Source organism: Falco punctatus (assembly GCF_963210335.1).
Source record: "Falco punctatus genome assembly, chromosome: 2".
NCBI lineage: Eukaryota > Metazoa > Chordata > Aves > Falconiformes > Falconidae > Falco > Falco punctatus.
Genome location: NC_137581.1, coordinates 9,137,342 through 9,156,114, shown reverse-complemented (window position 1 = coordinate 9,156,114; position 18,773 = coordinate 9,137,342). Strand labels below are relative to the sequence as shown.

The following is an 18,773-nucleotide window of genomic DNA, read 5'->3' as shown; positions in this document are numbered from 1 at the left end:
GGATGCTGGGGACAGTGACCATGGAGGGAAGGGGGTGGTGGTGTGGGGGCACGGACTGGGCTCCCCGGCGTGTCTCTGGGGGACACGGCGGGGGGCTGCAGGTAGGGCGGCCCCAGGGAGGAGAACCGGGGGGTGCAGGGGGGAAGGCGCGTCGCGGGGGGCGGGCCGGGGCTGCCCGGGGAGCGGGGGGACCCCCGGCGGGGCGGGCTCCCCGGGGCGGGGGCGGCGAGGCGGGGAGGGCGCGGGGAGGTGCCGGCCCTCCCCTGGGCAGTTTCTCGGCGAAGCTGTTTAATAGCGGAGCCGCCCCCGGCCCCTCCCCGTTGGAGCCGGCCCGTGCGGCACGGCGCGGCCGGGGCCGGGGCCGGGGCCGGGGCCGAGGCCGGGGCCGGGGCCGGGGCAGGTGGGCCGCTGCTCGGGCCATGGCGGGGGGCGGCGGGGGGGCGGCTGGCCGTGCCCGGCTGCTGGCCGTGCTGCTGGCGGGGCTGCTCGGCGGGGCGCGGGGCTTCGGCGACGAGGAGGAGCGGCGTTGCGACGCCATCCGCATCGCCATGTGCCAGAACCTGGGCTACAATGTCACCAAGATGCCCAACCTGGTGGGACACGAGCTGCAGGCGGACGCGGAGCTGCAGCTCACCACCTTCACCCCCCTCATCCAGTACGGCTGCTCCAGCCAGCTCCAGGTGGGTCGGGGCCCCCGTCGTGCGGGGACGGGCGGGGGGCTGCCACCCCCCATCCCCATCCCCTCGTCCCCATCCCCTGGGCTCAGCCCCGCGACGCGGCTCCCCGCGGGGGGCGGTGCGGGGGGCTGCGGGGCAGGCGGTGGCACGGCTGCCCGCTCCGGTTGCCCGGTCCTGGCCGGTCGCTGCCCGCCGGTTCTGCTGCGCCCCTGGGGAGGGAGAGAGCGGCGGGGCCGCTGCCCGCAGCTGCCGCCTGCCCCGGGCCGCCCGCGGCTCGCACCGCGGGGGCTTCTCTCCCCGGCAGGGTCCCTGCGCTCCCCACCACCTCCCCACGAAGCCGTGGGCTCCGTCAGGCACCAACCCCAGCTCCTTTCCTGGGGTGGAGGTCCCGAGCCGGCGCCCCAGCCCTCCTGCCTCACCGCCTCGCAGAGTTGCGATTACTCGAACCCCAAGAAAACGAGTTTTTTATGAACGTTGTAACTAGGTGCGTGACCTTACGGTAAAAGCAAAAGGCATTCCTCTAGGAGGATGGCACACCAAAGCGATTCGATCCGTGCCTTTTCTTCCGTGTGTTTGCGAGCTGTAATATCCAGGCAGTGCCTACAACAAATATATCTATTTGTTGAAACCGCTTTCATTTGTTGGTTGGTTGGTTGTTTTTTTTTTTCTTTCCTAAATTGCACCCTTGAGGTTTAGAGCTGCCTAAATCCCACTCGCATTATTGAAACTGATGGGATAAATTTACATGGAGCTGATCAAGGGAGTAAAATGTTCAGGCTTTGGCTTCGGACCACATTTGAACTGAAAGAAGACAACATTGTTAGTGATTCCCCCCCCCCCCCCCCCCTTTGTTTTTATTGTTCTTGGTTTATTTGTTTTCTGCTGCTTCCTGTTTTTTAAGGCAAAAGACCAACTATTACTGCTAAAAAGGCAAAAGAAGAAAACTTGTTATATATCGACCTATTTTCCCCTAACTCACTTGTGATTTCTGTTCCTCTCTTCCAGTTCTTCCTTTGTTCCGTCTATGTCCCGATGTGCACAGAGAAGATTAACATCCCCATCGGTCCTTGCGGTGGCATGTGCCTCTCTGTCAAAAGACGATGCGAACCCGTTTTAAAAGAATTCGGCTTTGCCTGGCCAGACAGTCTAAACTGCAGCAAGTTCCCACCCCAGAATGATCACAACCACATGTGCATGGAGGGCCCAGGAGACGAAGAGGTTCCCCTTCATAGCAAGACCTCCTTGCAGCCGGGAGAAGAGTGCCACAGCATGGGATCTAACTCGGATCAGTACATCTGGGTGAAGAGGAGCTTGACCTGTGTCCTGAAATGCGGCTACGACGCTGGTCTCTACAGCAGGTCAACTAAGGAATTCACGGATATCTGGATGGCCGTGTGGGCCAGTCTGTGCTTCATCTCAACTGCCTTCACAGTCCTGACCTTCCTGATTGATTCATCCAGATTTTCCTACCCGGAGCGCCCAATCATATTTTTGAGCATGTGCTACAATATTTATAGCATTGCTTATATTGTGAGGCTAACTGTGGGCCGGGAAAGGATATCCTGTGATTTTGAAGAGGCAGCAGAACCTGTTCTTATCCAAGAAGGTCTTAAGAACACAGGATGTGCTATAATTTTCTTGCTGATGTATTTTTTCGGGATGGCTAGCTCCATCTGGTGGGTTATTCTGACACTGACGTGGTTTCTGGCCGCAGGACTCAAGTGGGGCCACGAAGCGATAGAGATGCACAGCTCTTATTTCCATATTGCAGCCTGGGCTATCCCCGCGGTGAAGACCATCGTCATTTTGATTATGAGACTAGTAGATGCAGATGAGCTCACCGGTCTGTGCTACGTCGGGAACCAGAACCTAGATGCGCTGACAGGCTTTGTCGTCGCTCCGCTTTTTACCTACTTGGTCATCGGGACTTTATTCATTGCAGCGGGACTCGTGGCCTTATTTAAAATCAGGTCTAATCTCCAGAAAGATGGAACTAAAACTGACAAACTGGAAAGGCTGATGGTCAAAATCGGTGTCTTTTCAGTGCTGTACACCGTCCCAGCAACGTGTGTCATTGCCTGTTATTTCTACGAAATCTCCAACTGGGCCGTTTTCCGCTATTCGGCAGATGATTCCAATATGGCAGTGGAGATGCTTAAAATCTTCATGTCCCTCCTAGTGGGTATTACATCAGGTATGTGGATCTGGTCAGCCAAAACTCTGCACACGTGGCAGAGGTGCTCAAACAGACTGGTGAACTCAGGGAAAGTGAAACGGGAGAAGAGAGCAGATGGTTGGGTGAAACCTGGGAAAGGGAACGAGACCGTGGTATGAGAAAAGGACGACACCCCAATGATCTGACTGCTGTCCCATGAAGGACTGATCGTGTGTAAGCGTTGCCGTGTAAATGTTGGGAGTAGAGTAGGGAGATGGTTACACAACCTGTCTCCAGGGGATGGGGGGAAAAAAAAAAAAAGCCTTAAAGAATAAACAGCAAAAAGATCATGCTGCAGATACAATAGCCATAAACCGTGCTGCCCAAAATAAGAAAGCCCTGGGAGGCTTTAAAAGCTGTGAAATATCCAAACATGTTATCTTCCTTTTTTTTTGTTGTTTTTTTTTTAAAAGCAGGATGCAATATACTGAGGTCTTTAGAAGCTGAGGGACTGTAGCCCACAGCTGTGGGATGTTGTTTCTTTTCATCATCTTATAGCTGATGGAGGAAAAGTGGTCTGGGGCCAAATTCTGGGCTGACTTAGGGTCCAGTTATCAGAAGACGGAGCACCCAGGATGTCAGTGAGATGTCTTCTTTCCAAGTTCAGCATCGTGAAGGAAGAGCTTGCCGAGGGCTGTGTCTTTATGCCCTGGGGATTTCTGTTTCTCCCACATGCTGCACAAGTCAGCCAAGGATCAGGTCCTCCAACAAATACCAAGTGGACTGAGAGTTACCCATGATGAGCAGGATTTAGTGAGGTATTAGTAAGGATGATTCTTTAAGTCATCTGATGGTCTAATAATAATTTCAAAACATTCTTTTTACCATCTGTAACCTGGTCTGAATTGAGAGTTGACTCTGCCTTGCAGGCATTTGGGCCTGCCTGGGTCCCTTCCCACCTGAATTATTCTGTGGTTCTGTCAGTATTTCTGATTTTTTAAAAGCTTTACCCAAGGCCGTTGTTGGAAGTAGAGGAATCGGTGGGAGCTGGGAGACTGTGTATGGTCTTCTGCATCGATTGTCGTTATCTGTCTGCCTCCATTCCTGTCCCTTCAGGTGCTCCTACTATTTCCAGCAGACTACTTTACTCTGCTGCATTTAATAGCTTTAAATAAAGTCTTACATTTTAGTGTTCCTTCCTCCAGGAAAGAGAAAAATGAGTTGAGGGTCTCTTCAAACAATGCCAGTTTTCTCTAAGTAAACTTATCTAGCTCTCCCTGGAGACCCATTGCGTGAAGCAATTAAGTCTTAATATATTTCATTCAGTGCGATGGTATCTCTGCAGACGCCAGTCTGGGGAGAAGCGAAATGTTAAGTTCCTTGGCAACCTCATGTTCACACAGATCAGTTGTATAATTATGTGTGTCAGTTACAATTAAAAGAACATTCTCAGCCCATGACATCGCAGTACAGCTGACTGCCTCACAACGATGCTCCAGTTGCTCACTGACAGCTATGGAGTTTTTTTAAACGTATATTCACATGTAGAATGTGAGCAGGCATTCAGTTCTCAGGAACGACAAGAGACACTTTCCAATTTTTTTAAAGGGATCCCAAGAGAAGAGATCCAGCTTCTTGGTGAATAATGTTGTTTCACAGCAACTGTTGAGTTATCTTATTCTTTTGATTTGAGGAGGCGTTGGCTTGTGCTAGTGGGGAGCTTGGGCCTTGTGTCGGGGGCTTGTTTGGCTAATAAGAAAGGTGACACAAACAGCAGTATCCCAGAAGCACTTAAGAGAACACTGTTCTGATGCTCTACCCCTTTGAAGGAACTTTGGTTTTATCTGTGTGCCCTAAACTTTTGCTTCCTTTATTTGCGTGGAACCTGGTCAGCTGTGGAGCATCCCCCCGGTGCCCCGACTCGCACGACCTTTGAGGGCAGCTGAGAACAGGCACTGCTTTTTTGCAGTCCCTGCTTTTCAAGCAGGTGCCCCATGTGCTTCCCAAACCACAATTCATTCCAACTCTGGCTAATCTGAGCACTAATCTGTCCCAGAAGCGTGTATTGTTTCAATGTCAATGTTGAAACATGTGATAGAGCACATTAAAAAAAACACAAACAAAACAAAATACCAAAAAACAGCAAACCCCAAACAAACCCTAATTGCAGTCTTTGCGGTTGGGCTGCCTCTCCAGCAGAACAAGTGACAACTTGACACATTCTGCTCAAGACACACAAGCATTGTCTTGGCCAATGCTGCATACCAGCCAAACCTTTTCATCCCCTCCATAAAGTCTCTCACTATTAGTGTTGTGTTTGGATCTGGTTATTCCTCTGTGGACAAGGAGTTCTGCAAGTGGGATATGTTCAGATGGCTGAGCTGCTCCGTGGTGCGATCTTTCTCCTGGCGTGGCGAGGGATGTAAAGGCAGCAGCTACACGCTGACTTTCAAGGGGTGAGGATGCAGTATGAGCCTTTTCTTGTAAGCTAGTATTGGGCTGTGCCAAGCTGTCACGTTCACTGGAGTGTCCTTCACTCTGAAATGGTTTGGATACTCCCCTGGCCCATATGACCTGTGTTTGACCAGACTGATTCAAGAAACAGCATTTTTAATCATGTTACATATACAGAAGTGAATATTAAGTAGACCTTGTTATCAGTTCCCTGTATCTCCGCCTGTGACCTCGTGGACTGTGGCAGAGGGATGTCCCCGCTGATTTGAGACACTGGAAGTGAGGTGGATGAGGGCTGCACTGTGGGGCCCTGTGAGGGACCTGGAGGGATATTCCATTAAAGACTGATGGACTCAAAATACTGTGAGGAGGATGTGGGCTGGGGAGAGACAATAGCTGCCATTCCTGAAGGAACATCTTTCCCGAGCAGCTGGGGGGACACTGCTAACCCAAAGCAAAAGTAGCTGTTGCAGCGATGAAACTGTTCCATAAATGTCTTCATCCATGTACATTTACCTTGCTCTGCTTCGGGGTTGTATGAGTGAGAAGTCATAGCAGATAACCTAAAACCCAGCAGTTGCGAAGAGTGGGTATCTGCAGCTTGTATGTTCTGTCGTTTTAACTTTTTTATGAATTTAAAGCCAAAAAATGTGTGACTAATCCTGTCTCGGAAGTGCAGTTGCTGTGGTTATACAACTAGAAGCTTTACAGCAGTTACCTTCCTTGCACGGTCCCTGTTACCATCTGCCTCCCCCAGCGTGTGCTTTTCTCACTGCAGGTTTCAGAAGCATCTGCCGGGGGGGTACAAGCTTAGCTCTTATGTTAAACAGACAAGTTAGCTCCTTTTTCTGAATTTTAAGGAAATAGACACTGATTATTTTGAGGTGTACAGAAAATATATCTACTTCAATGTATGTACTGTAAATTTCTAATTTATCACTGTAAAAAAAAAAAAAAACCAACCAACTTTGCTATTTAATTTTTGTATCAAAATAAAATTTTAACCTCTGTGGATAAGTATTCCCGGCAGCCCTCACGTTTTTGGCGACTTTGTTTCTTAAATTGGCTTCATCATTGTTGGAAGTGCTTTTTTTCCCTGAAGGAAGAAGGACTGAAATGCTCACACTGTGGCTAAGGGATGCTCCGAACGGGTTAATCCAGCAGGGTATGGATCTAAATATCACTTGGGAGAAATGACAGAACAAAACATCACTGGGCAACAGTCGAAGGACGTGCATGCTTCAGGGCTTACATGCAGGGTGGACAGAAATCCTTTCAAAGACGGCGCACGGGTCCCGGGTGCTGGCTGGGGATGCAGCTGGAGCTTTGGGCTTGTCCAAACACGTCCCCAAAAGAGAACAGGAGCGCAAGATAGAAGCGCAGCCATCCCCTGCTGTAGCACTGCTGTGATGTGGCTCCGGGGGCGAGCAGAGCCTCCTGTAAGGCTCCTTTTTTATTTCACATGTTCCGGGAATACGTGCATCCAACCATGCACTGAGCGTTCAGATCCGGGGTGTATGGTGGAGGAGGGCAGCATCGCCACCCGCCTGTTGAGTAGATGAGAACCACTAGCAGCATTGGGAAGGGGAAAATTCTGCTTGTAGTAACATGCTTGAAATGAGTTCAGTCCTAGGGGTAATTTCAGCCCTTTGGAGAACAGATCCAATTAATTGTGTACATTTTCTTGCCGTGCTTTTTTTTTTATTATTATTTATTTTTTAAATTAAGTTTCTTAATACTCTGCTGATTTTTAATTCCTTTTTGTCATTTCAGTTCGCAGTTGGGATGTACGGTGGCAGCGAGGAGTTCATTTTTTGTGTGTACATGCCTCACTAGTTTCTCTGACACTGGTAGTACAGTTTGTGATAGTAGTCATCATCTGAAGCCGCTTAATCATCTCCATCATGAAGCGTTCTGTGTGCGGGATTACTTAATTAGCATAATGTTATTCTAATAAGAAACTAAATCAGACTAGAGTGGATAATAGTGAGGGTGTGCTATAAGGAAGGCAGTAGGAATTATCACCTATGTATCCATAGCTAATCAAGTTTTGAAGAGCAGCATCTAAAACTGGCAATTACAGTGATTTGCTCATGCCTTTGGCAGCTCTTCGCTGTAATGTTCTCAGGTTGGTGATTAATGAGATATCTGAAACTTATAATTAGGAGTCTTTAATATAGCTACGGTTAAATGTAACAAACATAAAAGAGCTGCTGGGGTGGGGCGGAGCAGGATCTCCCTGTTGTCACTGGGGCTGTTTGCGCTACCAGAGAACCTCAGGCATAGCAATGGAGATGGTGTTGGCTACTCTGGGTCTCTCTGATGGCCACTTGCCCTTACACACCCTCCACATCAGGCATCTCAGAGCATCAGCTGTGAAGTGGCAGTGGATTGCTGGAGTGGCTTTGGATGGGGGATAACCTCCCCAAGCCACTGGGATGACAAATCAGCCCAGGTTTCCCTATGGAGGAATGTATACATTTTGTATACAAAACACACGAAAAAGAATAGCTTTTATGAGGACTTTTTTTGTGGTTGTTTTGCTGTTTAGGCTTAGGGGGTTTTGCTTGCTTGCTTGGTTTTGTCTTGTGGGGTTTTTTTTAAACTGTCTTTAAAGAGAGCAAATGTTAAGGAGTCTGTAGCAAAGGAGACCAGAGTTCTGCTGCCAGAAATTGGGAGCATCCTAAGCTCCAGTCATGCAAAAATGTGGTATCATGATATCCTGGCTTTGGTGGTGGACTTTCCACCACACCCTGTCCGTCCTCAGCCGCTCATTCCCATAACTGCACCGCATTTCAGCTCCTCCTTCATTTTGCCAGTACAACTATTTGCAGCACTGTGCTGCAGAGCAGAGCAGCAAAAAGATCCAAGTTAAAAATAACCATCAGAGTTTTTGCTTTGTTTTATGCTGGAGGTTTATTTTTAACTTGGATCATGTCAGTGATCTGGTTTATGCAGCAGCCCCACCAAGAGCTGTACTGGCACAGCGAAGCTGCATGAACTGCCAGGGGAGCAGGGGTCTGGCTTACATTGCCCTGGCTCCCACAAGAACCATCCTGTGGAGCTGCTCCCCAAGCCCTCTTAACACCAACATCCCCATGAGGCCAGAGCTGCATCTACCTGCAGGGATGCAGGAACAGGCAAGAGACAAGCAGCAACTACCTGACCACTTCCAGCTTCCCCAGCCTTAGCTAAAATGGCAAAGCCGTCAGTAGGGCTGTTGGTAACTCCGTAAGTGTGATGCCTCAACTGGGATGATGAGTCCAGCTTTGAGCAGCTCACCTGTAGGTGAAAGCCCTACTGCACAGCCCCATAGCAGCTGTGTTGCTGATGCTCCATAGTGCCCTTTTGGACACGCTTGGGCTAATTGGCTCATACTATATGCCAGGAGTTTGCAGCCTCAGCCTGGGATGGCTCATCCAGACTGCCAAATATTAGCACAATTTGAGTACAAATTAGAGCGTTGCTTCATGCTTGCAAAGCCAATGCTGGTACAACAGTGATGAGGCAGAGCACGGTCCAGGCTGGAGCTGTGTCGTGCCATCCTCCTGCTGCACCTCGCCAAGAAGAATGGACAAGAGGATGGGTGCAGGTCAGGCAGCTCCCAGCTGATGCTGAGCTGGTACGGTAGATCTCGTATCACTAGGATTTCCTGCAGCTGCAAAACAATTTCTGGCTAGAGGTCCTGCGCATCCTGGCAGACTCCAGCTGTTGTAACAGCTTTGTGTTGTTAACAACCAGATGTTTTGTTTTATGCTGTGGGAACAGCTTACCAACAGTCACCCTGGGGCTGTAAGAGCACAAAGGTGGCTTAGAGGGTAGCAGCAGCAAACAAGGACTCACATGCTAAGGTATCGCTGAGAAGCTGTTCTGTTTTCCTAGGTTTTGGGGGTGCAGGGTCCTCCCGTGTGCCAGATGTTGGGTACAACACCAGAGGAAACAGGTTAAACTCCAAACACAAACATTATCGCACTGCAAAGTTTACTGTTATTTCTAACTTTTAATTTTGTTGCTGTGATTCCTTGCCAGAAGCAAAAGTGCTGATTAATTAGATCCACTTCAGAGGGCCCAGGGAAGGCAGACAACTTTAATTTTGTCCATTTTTAAATCATCGGTTTAAAACATAAAAAAAAAAATTAAATTACCCATGGCTTGTCGATACACTGGTGAGATAAATATCTGAATTTTATATTTCCATCAGCATTTAGCTAGTTTCCTGCCTGGTTCTCTCATTTCCTGAGCTTACCCTGAGGAAGGGAAAAACATCCTTCCTGCAAAATAAATGCAAATCATTTGACGATCTGCTTCTACAATATTAAGGTTCAAAACATTATTATGCGGGGAAACAGCCTAACATTAAACGTTTCAATGGACAAAGGGAAGTATTTTCTTCCGAAGCAGCTCTCACTCAAGGGCTCGGGCAGCAGGGCAGGCGCTGAGCCTTCCCGGGGGCGCTCCCGGCCGTGCGTGCCTCTCGCTGTGCAGCGGGGAGTGGCTGCCATCTAGCGGCGGCCGCTCGCCAGCCCCAGCCCCTCGCCGCCGCCGCCGGCCCCGCTCCGCACGCCCGGCCGGCCCCTTCCCCGGCGGGGTGCAAGGGGCGCGTTTGCTTTCCGGGGTGCAAGGGGCGCGTTTGCTTTCCGTGGCGCTGCGGGGCTGGGGTGCAAAGCGGGGAGCTGCCGCCGGCTCCCCAGCACTGCCCCAGCCCACGCCACCTCGCTCCGGGGAGGGCTGGGGGCTCTTCGGTGAGACCGGCGCGGCCCCATAGCCTCATGGAACGGTTTGGGTTTGGCGTGGAAGGGACCTTTAGAGGTCATCTAGGCCACCCGCCCTGCAATGAGCAGAGACATCGACGAGACCAGGCTGCTCAGAGCCCCGTCCAGCCTGACCTTGAATGTTCCCAGGGATGGGGCATCTGCCACCTCTCCGGGCAGCCTGTGCCAGTGTTTCCCCACCCTGGCTTTCTTCCTGGCTCCTGATGTTGAACCCATTACATGAGTGTTCAGAGGCAATGGTCCGCAGCAACAGGAGGATTGTCCATCTGCCCCCTCCCTCCAGACTCCAAACCAGTATATGGAAAGGTGAGGCATGAACTGCCAGGCAAAGCAGGGCACATTACCTCAGCCGCTGGTGGTGAAGGCTTTGCTCAGCAGCACGTTTACCAGTGCTGGGCCATGCACAGTGGTTTGTACCAAGTGCCTCAGCTGAGGAAATCACAAGCTCACCCTCTGCTTGATATAAATCGCTCCTTCTTGCTCAGCCCTGGGCTCGGGGCTGGTGTGGCTACAGCAGGTTGCTAGCATTGCTCACAAAGAGAAGAAAGAAAAAAAAAAAGACCTGATAGCATGGCAAAAGGGCCACAGAGGCATCTGTCCCCTGCTGTGGCAAGGGAAGCTGCTGGTAGCCAAAGCCAGCAGCACACATACTCCAAAAAGGTCATTTGAAAGACTTAACACAATCTCTTCCTTGACCTCACACTAGTTACATTTAAAAGAAAAAAGACTAGGAAAGCACAGCAGAAAGGAAAGCCTCCAGCCCGAGATAATAGCTTTTCTTCTTTCTGCTGCTATTTGACAGCAGTGGGAAAAAGCTGGCAAGCCTCAGGCAGAAAACAAAATCATTTGCAGAGTCATGCACAAGAGAACCACAATAAAACCCTAGCATCTTTTTGAAAGGTAGGGGGTGCAGGAGAGGCCTGGAAATGGGGAAGAGAAGTTCTCAGAGGAGGAGGGAATATCATATAATGCTGCAAAAGTCAGCTACAGAGGCCCCAATGTCTGAAAGTTATGACAAACAACAATACCATTCCACTCACAAAACAATCATGTTTCTACAGCTGTGGCCTGAGCGGAGCCAAAAGAAGTGAGAAGCCATCCCTGCTTCCCTGGAGAACGGTTTTATAACCGAAGTAGGGAAAGGGGCAGGTCTCATCCTGAAACACCAGTAATTCATCTTGTCAGCATCAGCAAAACCAGCCCTCAGTTTGCCTTGGGATCATCCGGGTTTCCCTTCTGCAAGCTTGTGAGGTCCCTCCTTCTCCAAAATGCCCAAGAACAGTGTCTGCATCTGCTGGAGCCCTGCCAGCTTCAGGATGCACCAGGACACTGCACAGGGCTGCGTCCATGCCTGCCCCTTTCCTCGGGATATCAGGCGCTTTTTCTTTTTTTGGCTGTGAAGAGTGAAGTCTGAGAGACATGGCCACCAGCCCAGTCGTCCTCGCTTGTGTGGCCTTTCCAGTAGCTGTGCTCTGCAGCCCCACGACTCCCTCCTGCAGCCTGGGCTCCCATCAGGAGTCAGGATTTTGCAGTTCTCTTCCCAAATCTGCTACAGAGCTGTTGTCTTGTGTCACAGAGGGGATGGCCTGGTTGTGGCGGACTAAGGAAAAGCAGGATCCAAGAGCTGCCACGGCTGTTGGGACATGAGTGGGGATAGAATGAGAGGAAGCAGCCTGAAGTTGCACCAGGGGAATTTTAGACTGCATATTAGGAAAAATTTCTTCACCAAAAGGATTATCAAGCATCGGAACAGGCTGAACCTGTTGAACCGCCACCCCGGAGGTATTTAAAAGACATATAGATGTGGCACTTTGGGACATGGTTTAGTGGTGGGCTTAGCAGTGCTATGTTAACAGTTGGAATTTATGACCTTAAGGATGTTTCCCAACCTAAATGATTCTATGATACTACTACGGTACTGAGCCATGCAGAGGAAGGCAGCGTATGGGTGGGTGTGCACGGAGTGCCCAGGACCACCACACCTCCCCAGCTCTGCTAAAGCAACTGAAGCAGAAGAGGCACAAGTTGTTGAATGCTCAGCTTTGAAAGCCTTTCCCTACAGCCCCAGAAGAACCCAGCTAACCTCCTAGTGACAGACAAAAGACCAAGAGGTTTGAGGATCTGTTAGCCTAAAGAGACACAAAGAGTGGGGTGAGCAGGAGAAAAATCTCCATGTGAATTTTAAAAAAATTTAAAAAAAACCCATCCTGGCACTTCACATCCCATTCCCCGCTGCACTTGTTGGCTCATCACCACTCATTTAAGGAAGGAAAGAGATTTCTTCCACAAGGAGAGGGGGAGAGTCTGCCTTATTAAAAAAAAAAAGACTGCAAAGCCCTTTCTCCATCTAACTTCTATAGCTCTTCTACAAATATACACACAAATTTCACGTTTTTTTTTTTTTTAGCTAACACAGACATGCACATAGATGGCCTTTAGAAATTCCTATCTCAGAACCACATTCTTAATGAAGACAAATCTCAGATTAAATAATCTACCTCCCGTTACAGAGGAAATGATTGCTGAACCCCAGAGTAGGCGGCCAGTGTTTACGGACCTCAGGGTGCATCTCTTTCTGAAAACCACCCCATGTTCTTAATTTCTAGGAAGCACTAAAGCAGGTAGATGCAGGGCTGCCACGTCCCGACTGCTGAAGGAGATGGAACTGCTGGGCCGTGTGGAGATAGGAATGGCATGGAGCAGCTGGGATACAAGGCTGCCTTTCCTGGCCAGCCAGGGCTCTTGGGGCAGGCTTTGGAGGAGCACAGATGTGACCACCGAACCCAGGGTCTCCTGACTCGCATCATGTTCCTGTGCTGATGTGCTGATTCCCCTGGATGCAGAAGAAAAAACAAAAACCTCTCTAATAGCAGAGGTTGGAAAAAACCCGGGACTTGAGCCCCATAAAGCAGAGGAAGGAGGAAGGAAGACACCAGAGGGATACAAACTTGAAGAACGTGGAAGGAGAGCTCCAAGGTGCACCTGAGCACAGGCAGGTGTCTGTCCCCGGGCCAGCCGTGACTGCTCAGCACTCCCAGGGGGCTGCTGGCAAAGGGTCGGCACACCACACTGCAGTGGCACAGAGTGTTTACACTAACCTGGGCACCGCTGCCCAGAGCAGACGAGGCAGCACCCAGCTCTTGGCAGAGCTGAAGGGTCAGCAGCTGCCAGCAGAGACAAAAACAGAGCGAAAGATTTTTCCATAAATGCAGCAAAGTGCATGTCTGCCCACAGCTGATCATAGAATCATAGAATCCTTTAGGTTGGAAAAGACCCTTAAGATCATTAAGTCCACCTGTAAACCTAACAGCCTTTAGCCTTTTTTTATTTATGGCTTAATATGCTCTAATCATGCCCTCACATTAACAGAAACACTTCAAGCTGGCATTTGAACAGGGCCAAGCTAACATTTCAGCTCAATCTGATATCGGCTTGGAGATACTTGCCAGCTTCAAGCCACTATCTCAGATTCCTGTTTGATACTTTAAATCACCTAACACCCGCTGAAGGTGAGGGAAAGTGGTTTTGGCTGTGACTAGAATGTAATATGTTATATCCACGAAGACAATAGCCATTTGTCTGGCAAATAAACAGAAAAGAATAATTGCTATCCATCTTGGCTGAGTTCAATAACCACTGACTCAGCCGTAAGTAACCATGAGAATGGGTCCACTCAGGTCGCTGTATAAATTAAATTCCCTGAGGGCTGGGCTTGATCCTGGGAGCTTCACCTGCTATTCAGCAGGGCACTATGAATCCAAATTTCTATAGTTATCACTTATGATGGAAAAGGAAGAATTCATTTTGGTGTGCATTTCACAAAGAAAATAGAGATTAGAAAGAAAGACAACCTTTTAAAGATGTACCAAACTCTCAGGAACAAGGAGTAATGGAGAAAGGATTGGAAGGCGCAGTTCCACGGCCCGCGTGTGTGGCTAAACCATGCAAATCCTATTTCTTCTTGAAATGGGAGCACACGAGGACAGAAATATTAATTTCTGTCATTTCACTAAAAAGCTGGGTCTTTTAAGTTCTTCTGCATAATGGGAGTATAACTTTAGTTATACTTCACTGAACAACTGTAATATATCAACATGGAAAAAAATGGATTTATCTTCAAAAAGATTGATTTTGACTCGATCCAAAGTATTTCAACCTGATTTTTGTGGGAATACATAGCATTTGATTGATTATTCCCCAAATATTGACTCTGGTCTGGAGTGTTTGCTCAGTGACCAGCCTCAGAGCACTCTGAAATCATGGGGGTGTTGTTTACTTGCTTGATGGATGCCAGACTGGTGAGCAGGAGGAAGGCTTCAATAAATCATTTCTGACGTTAACCTTGCAGAAACAAATTCCCATGAGTATTTGTGTTAGTTCTGCTGCCAGTGCTTGTGCAAACACTGCAGGACAGAATTCACACCGCTATCTTTCTGTGACTAGTTTTGCAAACAGAAGTTCCTCATCGGCATTTCCAGGCAAAGTCAACGGGACAGGCAGGGATGAAGGAAAATCACTTTGTTTATTCAAACAACTGTTTGTGTGTCATTAGCAAATACTCATGAAACTTTCATAACAGATTCTGGGGTTGATAAAAAAAAGAAAAGAAAGCATGCATTGAATGAAACAATGAAATATTTTTATTTGTGTAAATAAGCAGAATGTTCCAAAAGTCCAGCATCTGGCACCTGTAGTTTTTGTATGCGCTATTTTTAGCGTATTTGTTATTTAGCATAGTGATTATGTGATTAAGATGGTATAGGTCAGATCTTGATCTAGCATGAGAAATAGTTGCACATGGAAACCTCTGTTTCTGAGGACAGACACAGTAAGCTGGTAAGTAGCAAGTACAGGGTACATATGTATACACATATATATTTGTATTTTTAGTATGAATGTTCTGCTAATAATAACCTTGTGTAGAATTGCCATAATCTCTTAAAAAAACAGGAAAACTCCTAACTGCAAAAGCTCTAGTGGAACATCGCAAGCACAGGGACCCACTTGCATTTGTACTATGGGGAACTATGGCTGCTTGGCTGAGAAACACTGCCTGAAGTCTGTCAGCATGTAGGGATGTCATGACTCCACCACAAAGGACTGGCTGAGACCTGAAACCCCACTGATGTCCCACCAATTTCAGAGTTGGGCTCTTAATTGCCGTCTGTTTTGAAACAGAAAGCCTTTTCTAAGTGAGCCCTAAAAACTGGGGTTTAGGTCTTGAGGACCAGCTAAGTGCTTCTCAGACTCAGGATGAGACTTTGGATGTTCTAGAGACCCTACATGGACCTCAACCACTTCTCCATTCTCCACTACTTTTGTCAAGAACAAGCAGGATAGTCTTGCTCCTGCCACTAAATTAAGGAGGAGGCTCCAACCTCCTTTGGGGAGCAGGACGTTGGTCCAGTTCTCTGTTTAGAGAAGGCTGTGGGTTAGACTCTGCTGGTGCGGGGTGTGAGTGGGCTGCTCAGTCCCCCTCAGAGGGGATCTCCAGGGGACCGAGGGTATTCCTGCTGTAGCTGTAGCGTTCTGTCCACACTCCCACAAGATCCTGCTGGGCACACCTAGGATTTCTGCCTGCTGGGCCACCTCCCACGGGTGGAGAGGGGTGTCCCAAGGCATCAAAAGCCAAAAGAAAAGTTTTCCAGCCTGGATTGTCCAGCTGCTGTACCCTACATGGCTAAATAACACCAGTCTACCTAATCTGGGATGGACGTTTCCACCAAATACATCTCAGAGCCAGGGAAAGCTTTAGCTCTCTAGAACCCACAATGTCACTGCCTTTGAGCAAGAGGTGGAAAACATCTCCGGCCTCAGCAAAGCTCTCACCAGTCTGCCACAAACACTCATTAATAAAACACCACACCTTCCTGACTGCTCCTGCAAGTTTTGACATGTTAAGCCCCTTGGCAAGGGGTTGGTTCAATGACTCCAGGGGTCCTTTTTCCACAAAGATAGATAAAAATTGTGCTTTTGACAAATTAACAGGAAAAATTCCCTGGTGTTTTTTAGCAGGTGGTTCTTCTCACATCACCAGACTCAAAGTCCTTTGGAAATGTGTTATTTTTACTTGGCAGAAAGGTGAAAAGAACGACTGAAATGTGAGAAACCAGCATGTGGGCTTGACAGACCACACTGCCTACTAACCCACCATCACTCATCATCCAGGCAGTTGCAGTGAGAGGGAAAGGAGTGTGGGTTAGGTTGGGTTTTTTTTCCTCCTCCTGGGAACACTGGTCTGGAGAAAACAACCCCTCTGAGTCTGCACTCACCATCCAGCAGTGGAGCCATGGCAGCTCCATGCCACCAACCAGCACTGGACCCTCTCCAGTATGTCCCACCTGCAGTGGAAGAAAGTCCAGTGAAGCGCCATGAAGATGATGCAAGAAACTGGAGCATCTCTCCTATAAGGAAAGATTGAGAGAGCTGGGACCTTTCAGCCTGGAGAAGAGCAGGATCAGAGGGGGGAACTCATCAATGTCTATAAATACCTGAAGGGAGAGTGCAGAGAAGATGGAGCCAGGCTCTTTCCAGTGGTGCCCAGTGCCAGGACCAGAGGCCATGGGCACAAGCTGAAACATGGGAGGTGCTGCCTGAACATCAGGAAACACTTCTTTCCTGTGAGGGTGAGCAAGCGCTGGCACAGCTTGCCTGCAGGTGCTTGCACTCCTTATCCTTGGAGATATTCAAAACCCAGATGGACATGGTCCTGGGCAGTCAGCTTGAGGTGGCACTGCTTGAGCAGGGAGGCTGGACAAGATGACCTCCAGAGGCCCCTTCCAACCTGAACCATTCTGTGGGTCTGTGACTCCGGCCAAAGACAAACCTGCAGCTCTGACAGTGGCAAAAATCTTCCACTTACATCCTGGAAACTGAATTTCCTGGTGATGAACACAGGACTTTTTCCCTATGCCCAAGTCAATCTTCTTTCCATCCTGCTGACAGGGAGCATGCTCAAAAATTTAAAGTGCAATAGCTGCATAGTCAAGAGGAGCTTCTCCTTTCTAAGCAGCCCCTTTCCTTTGGTGGCCACAGACTGGTGCGTTCCAATGTGTAAGCTCCACCATGCCCGCGAGAGCAAGTCTAGGGAACAAGTCTGCTATCAGCAGCAGTCTGCATCACGTCTTGAAAACTTGTGGGGAACTGCAAACTGAAAAAAGGTTAAAGCCTGTGTTTGAGTTAGCATTCTTCATGATCCTTTTCTCCTTACGTTAATCCAGGAATGAGGAATAATGAACAAATTATGCTGCCAGTTTAGCTATGCATAGCAATGTTGTCCTACAGGCAGGCACACAGCAACCTTATCCCAGCCCTTCTACAAAGGGAATCAAGAAGTGCATTTCTCCAAGTCCTAGAGTGCTCACACTTTTATTAAATGCTGTAAATGTTCAGTTTGATGGATTGTGCAGAAAGCTTTTCTGCTGAAACAAATGAGAGGTTGCCCCTCAAGAGTGAAGGGACAGCTTTATCTTGTCACACACAGGCACAGGCTTGACCGCTTGGAAGGAGGAAAGAATTTGTCAAAATAAAGCAAGAATGACTGGAATTTCACCTGGTTTCAGGGTACGCAAGTGGACTCTGCAAGCAGAGACGGAGGGGCTGCACAGAGCTGCCACCCTGTCTGCCGCTTCCTTCTGTATTCCCAGCTCGATGGCATTCAGCTCCAGCCACCCTTTGGGTCCTGGTTCTCTTGGCACTTTTGAAATGAGAAAGGCGATTTACACTGCTTTAGAATGGAAAATATTTGGATGTAAGTTCTGGCATGGAAAGAGCACTTTTAAGTCTTTAAAATGATCACAAAGATTTTAAGAGACACTTCTATTCCTTCTGACAACTAAAAGAATATTTGTAAAGATATTTGTAGAATAAAGACCTCTGGCATGTCTTGCTTCAGAGTAGATTTGGAACTATTTTCTCCTGGTTTATGTCTAAGGGCTCAGCACATTGCAGATTTGTGTTGCTAATATACTGCTCAACGCCCACAGAAGCTCACTTGGTTACTGGTCAGTCAAAGGCAAAAGTGTGCTCAACTCTAAAACCCGCATCCACTCCACTGACTTAACTGGGACCAGCTGATCAGCGAGCTGACATGTATTTGTCTACTTGTTCTGTTCCAGCAGCACAAATGCACCCACTGCTTGGCTCTGGGCAGAAACAGCTTTGATAAGGGGTCTGTCATGTAAACTGCACGTGGCATACTTCGGCAAACTGCCATGCTCACAATTGACTCATTTTATTTGCATTTTGCTCTCAGCGGTGTGAATTATGCCTCAGCCAGTTCTTTCATTTGCTGGTATTTTCACAATGCTCCTATGAAAGTTTGTAACTAAGCAAGCTGTTCTTCTTTTCTATTGCCTTTTCAGCTGTGTTACTTCACACAGTTTCTGGTTCTTTCAGGAGAAGGTTCTGATGTACCTCCTTAGCAGGGCCATCCTACACAGAGATCCATAAGGAGATGCTTTAATTTTATTCAGGACAATCTGGGACATGAAGACTTCCGTAGTCCTTCCCAGCTGGGGTCTCCATAGGTATCAGTCCCTTCTGAAACTCGAGGCTTACATCTTGCTCTTTGCTACTGAGGGTCTGCCAGGCTTGCTCATCTCCTGCCAACACATGACTATCAACTTTTATACTGGTCCAAAACTTGCCACCCCCAGCCCTCTTCTTATGCCTACTCAGGCCTTGCAAATCATTCACCACATTAACTCAGTTTCT

General features: G+C 48.5%; 1 protein-coding gene across 1 annotated transcript; it reads left to right on the top strand.

Moving 5' to 3' along the window:
* The first annotated feature begins 272 nt into the window (after positions 1-272).
* Positions 273-6,306, top strand: FZD4 (frizzled class receptor 4). Its single transcript, XM_080375448.1, has 2 exons — positions 273-680; positions 1,683-6,306. Exons 1-2 carry the CDS (start codon positions 420-422, stop codon positions 3,009-3,011), a joined length of 1,590 nt encoding a protein of 529 aa, XP_080231574.1. The 5' UTR covers positions 273-419; the 3' UTR covers positions 3,012-6,306.
* The last annotated feature ends 12,467 nt before the right edge of the window (positions 6,307-18,773 follow it).

Excerpts from the sequence above, each read along its gene's own strand:
- FZD4 (XM_080375448.1), top strand. The coding sequence starts at position 420 with ATGGCGGGGGGCGGCGGGGGGGCGGCTGGCCGTGCCCGGCTGCTGGCC. Across the intron at positions 681-1,682 it reads GCTGCTCCAGCCAGCTCCAG|TTCTTCCTTTGTTCCGTCTA; the intron begins GTGGGTCGGGGC and ends CCTCTCTTCCAG.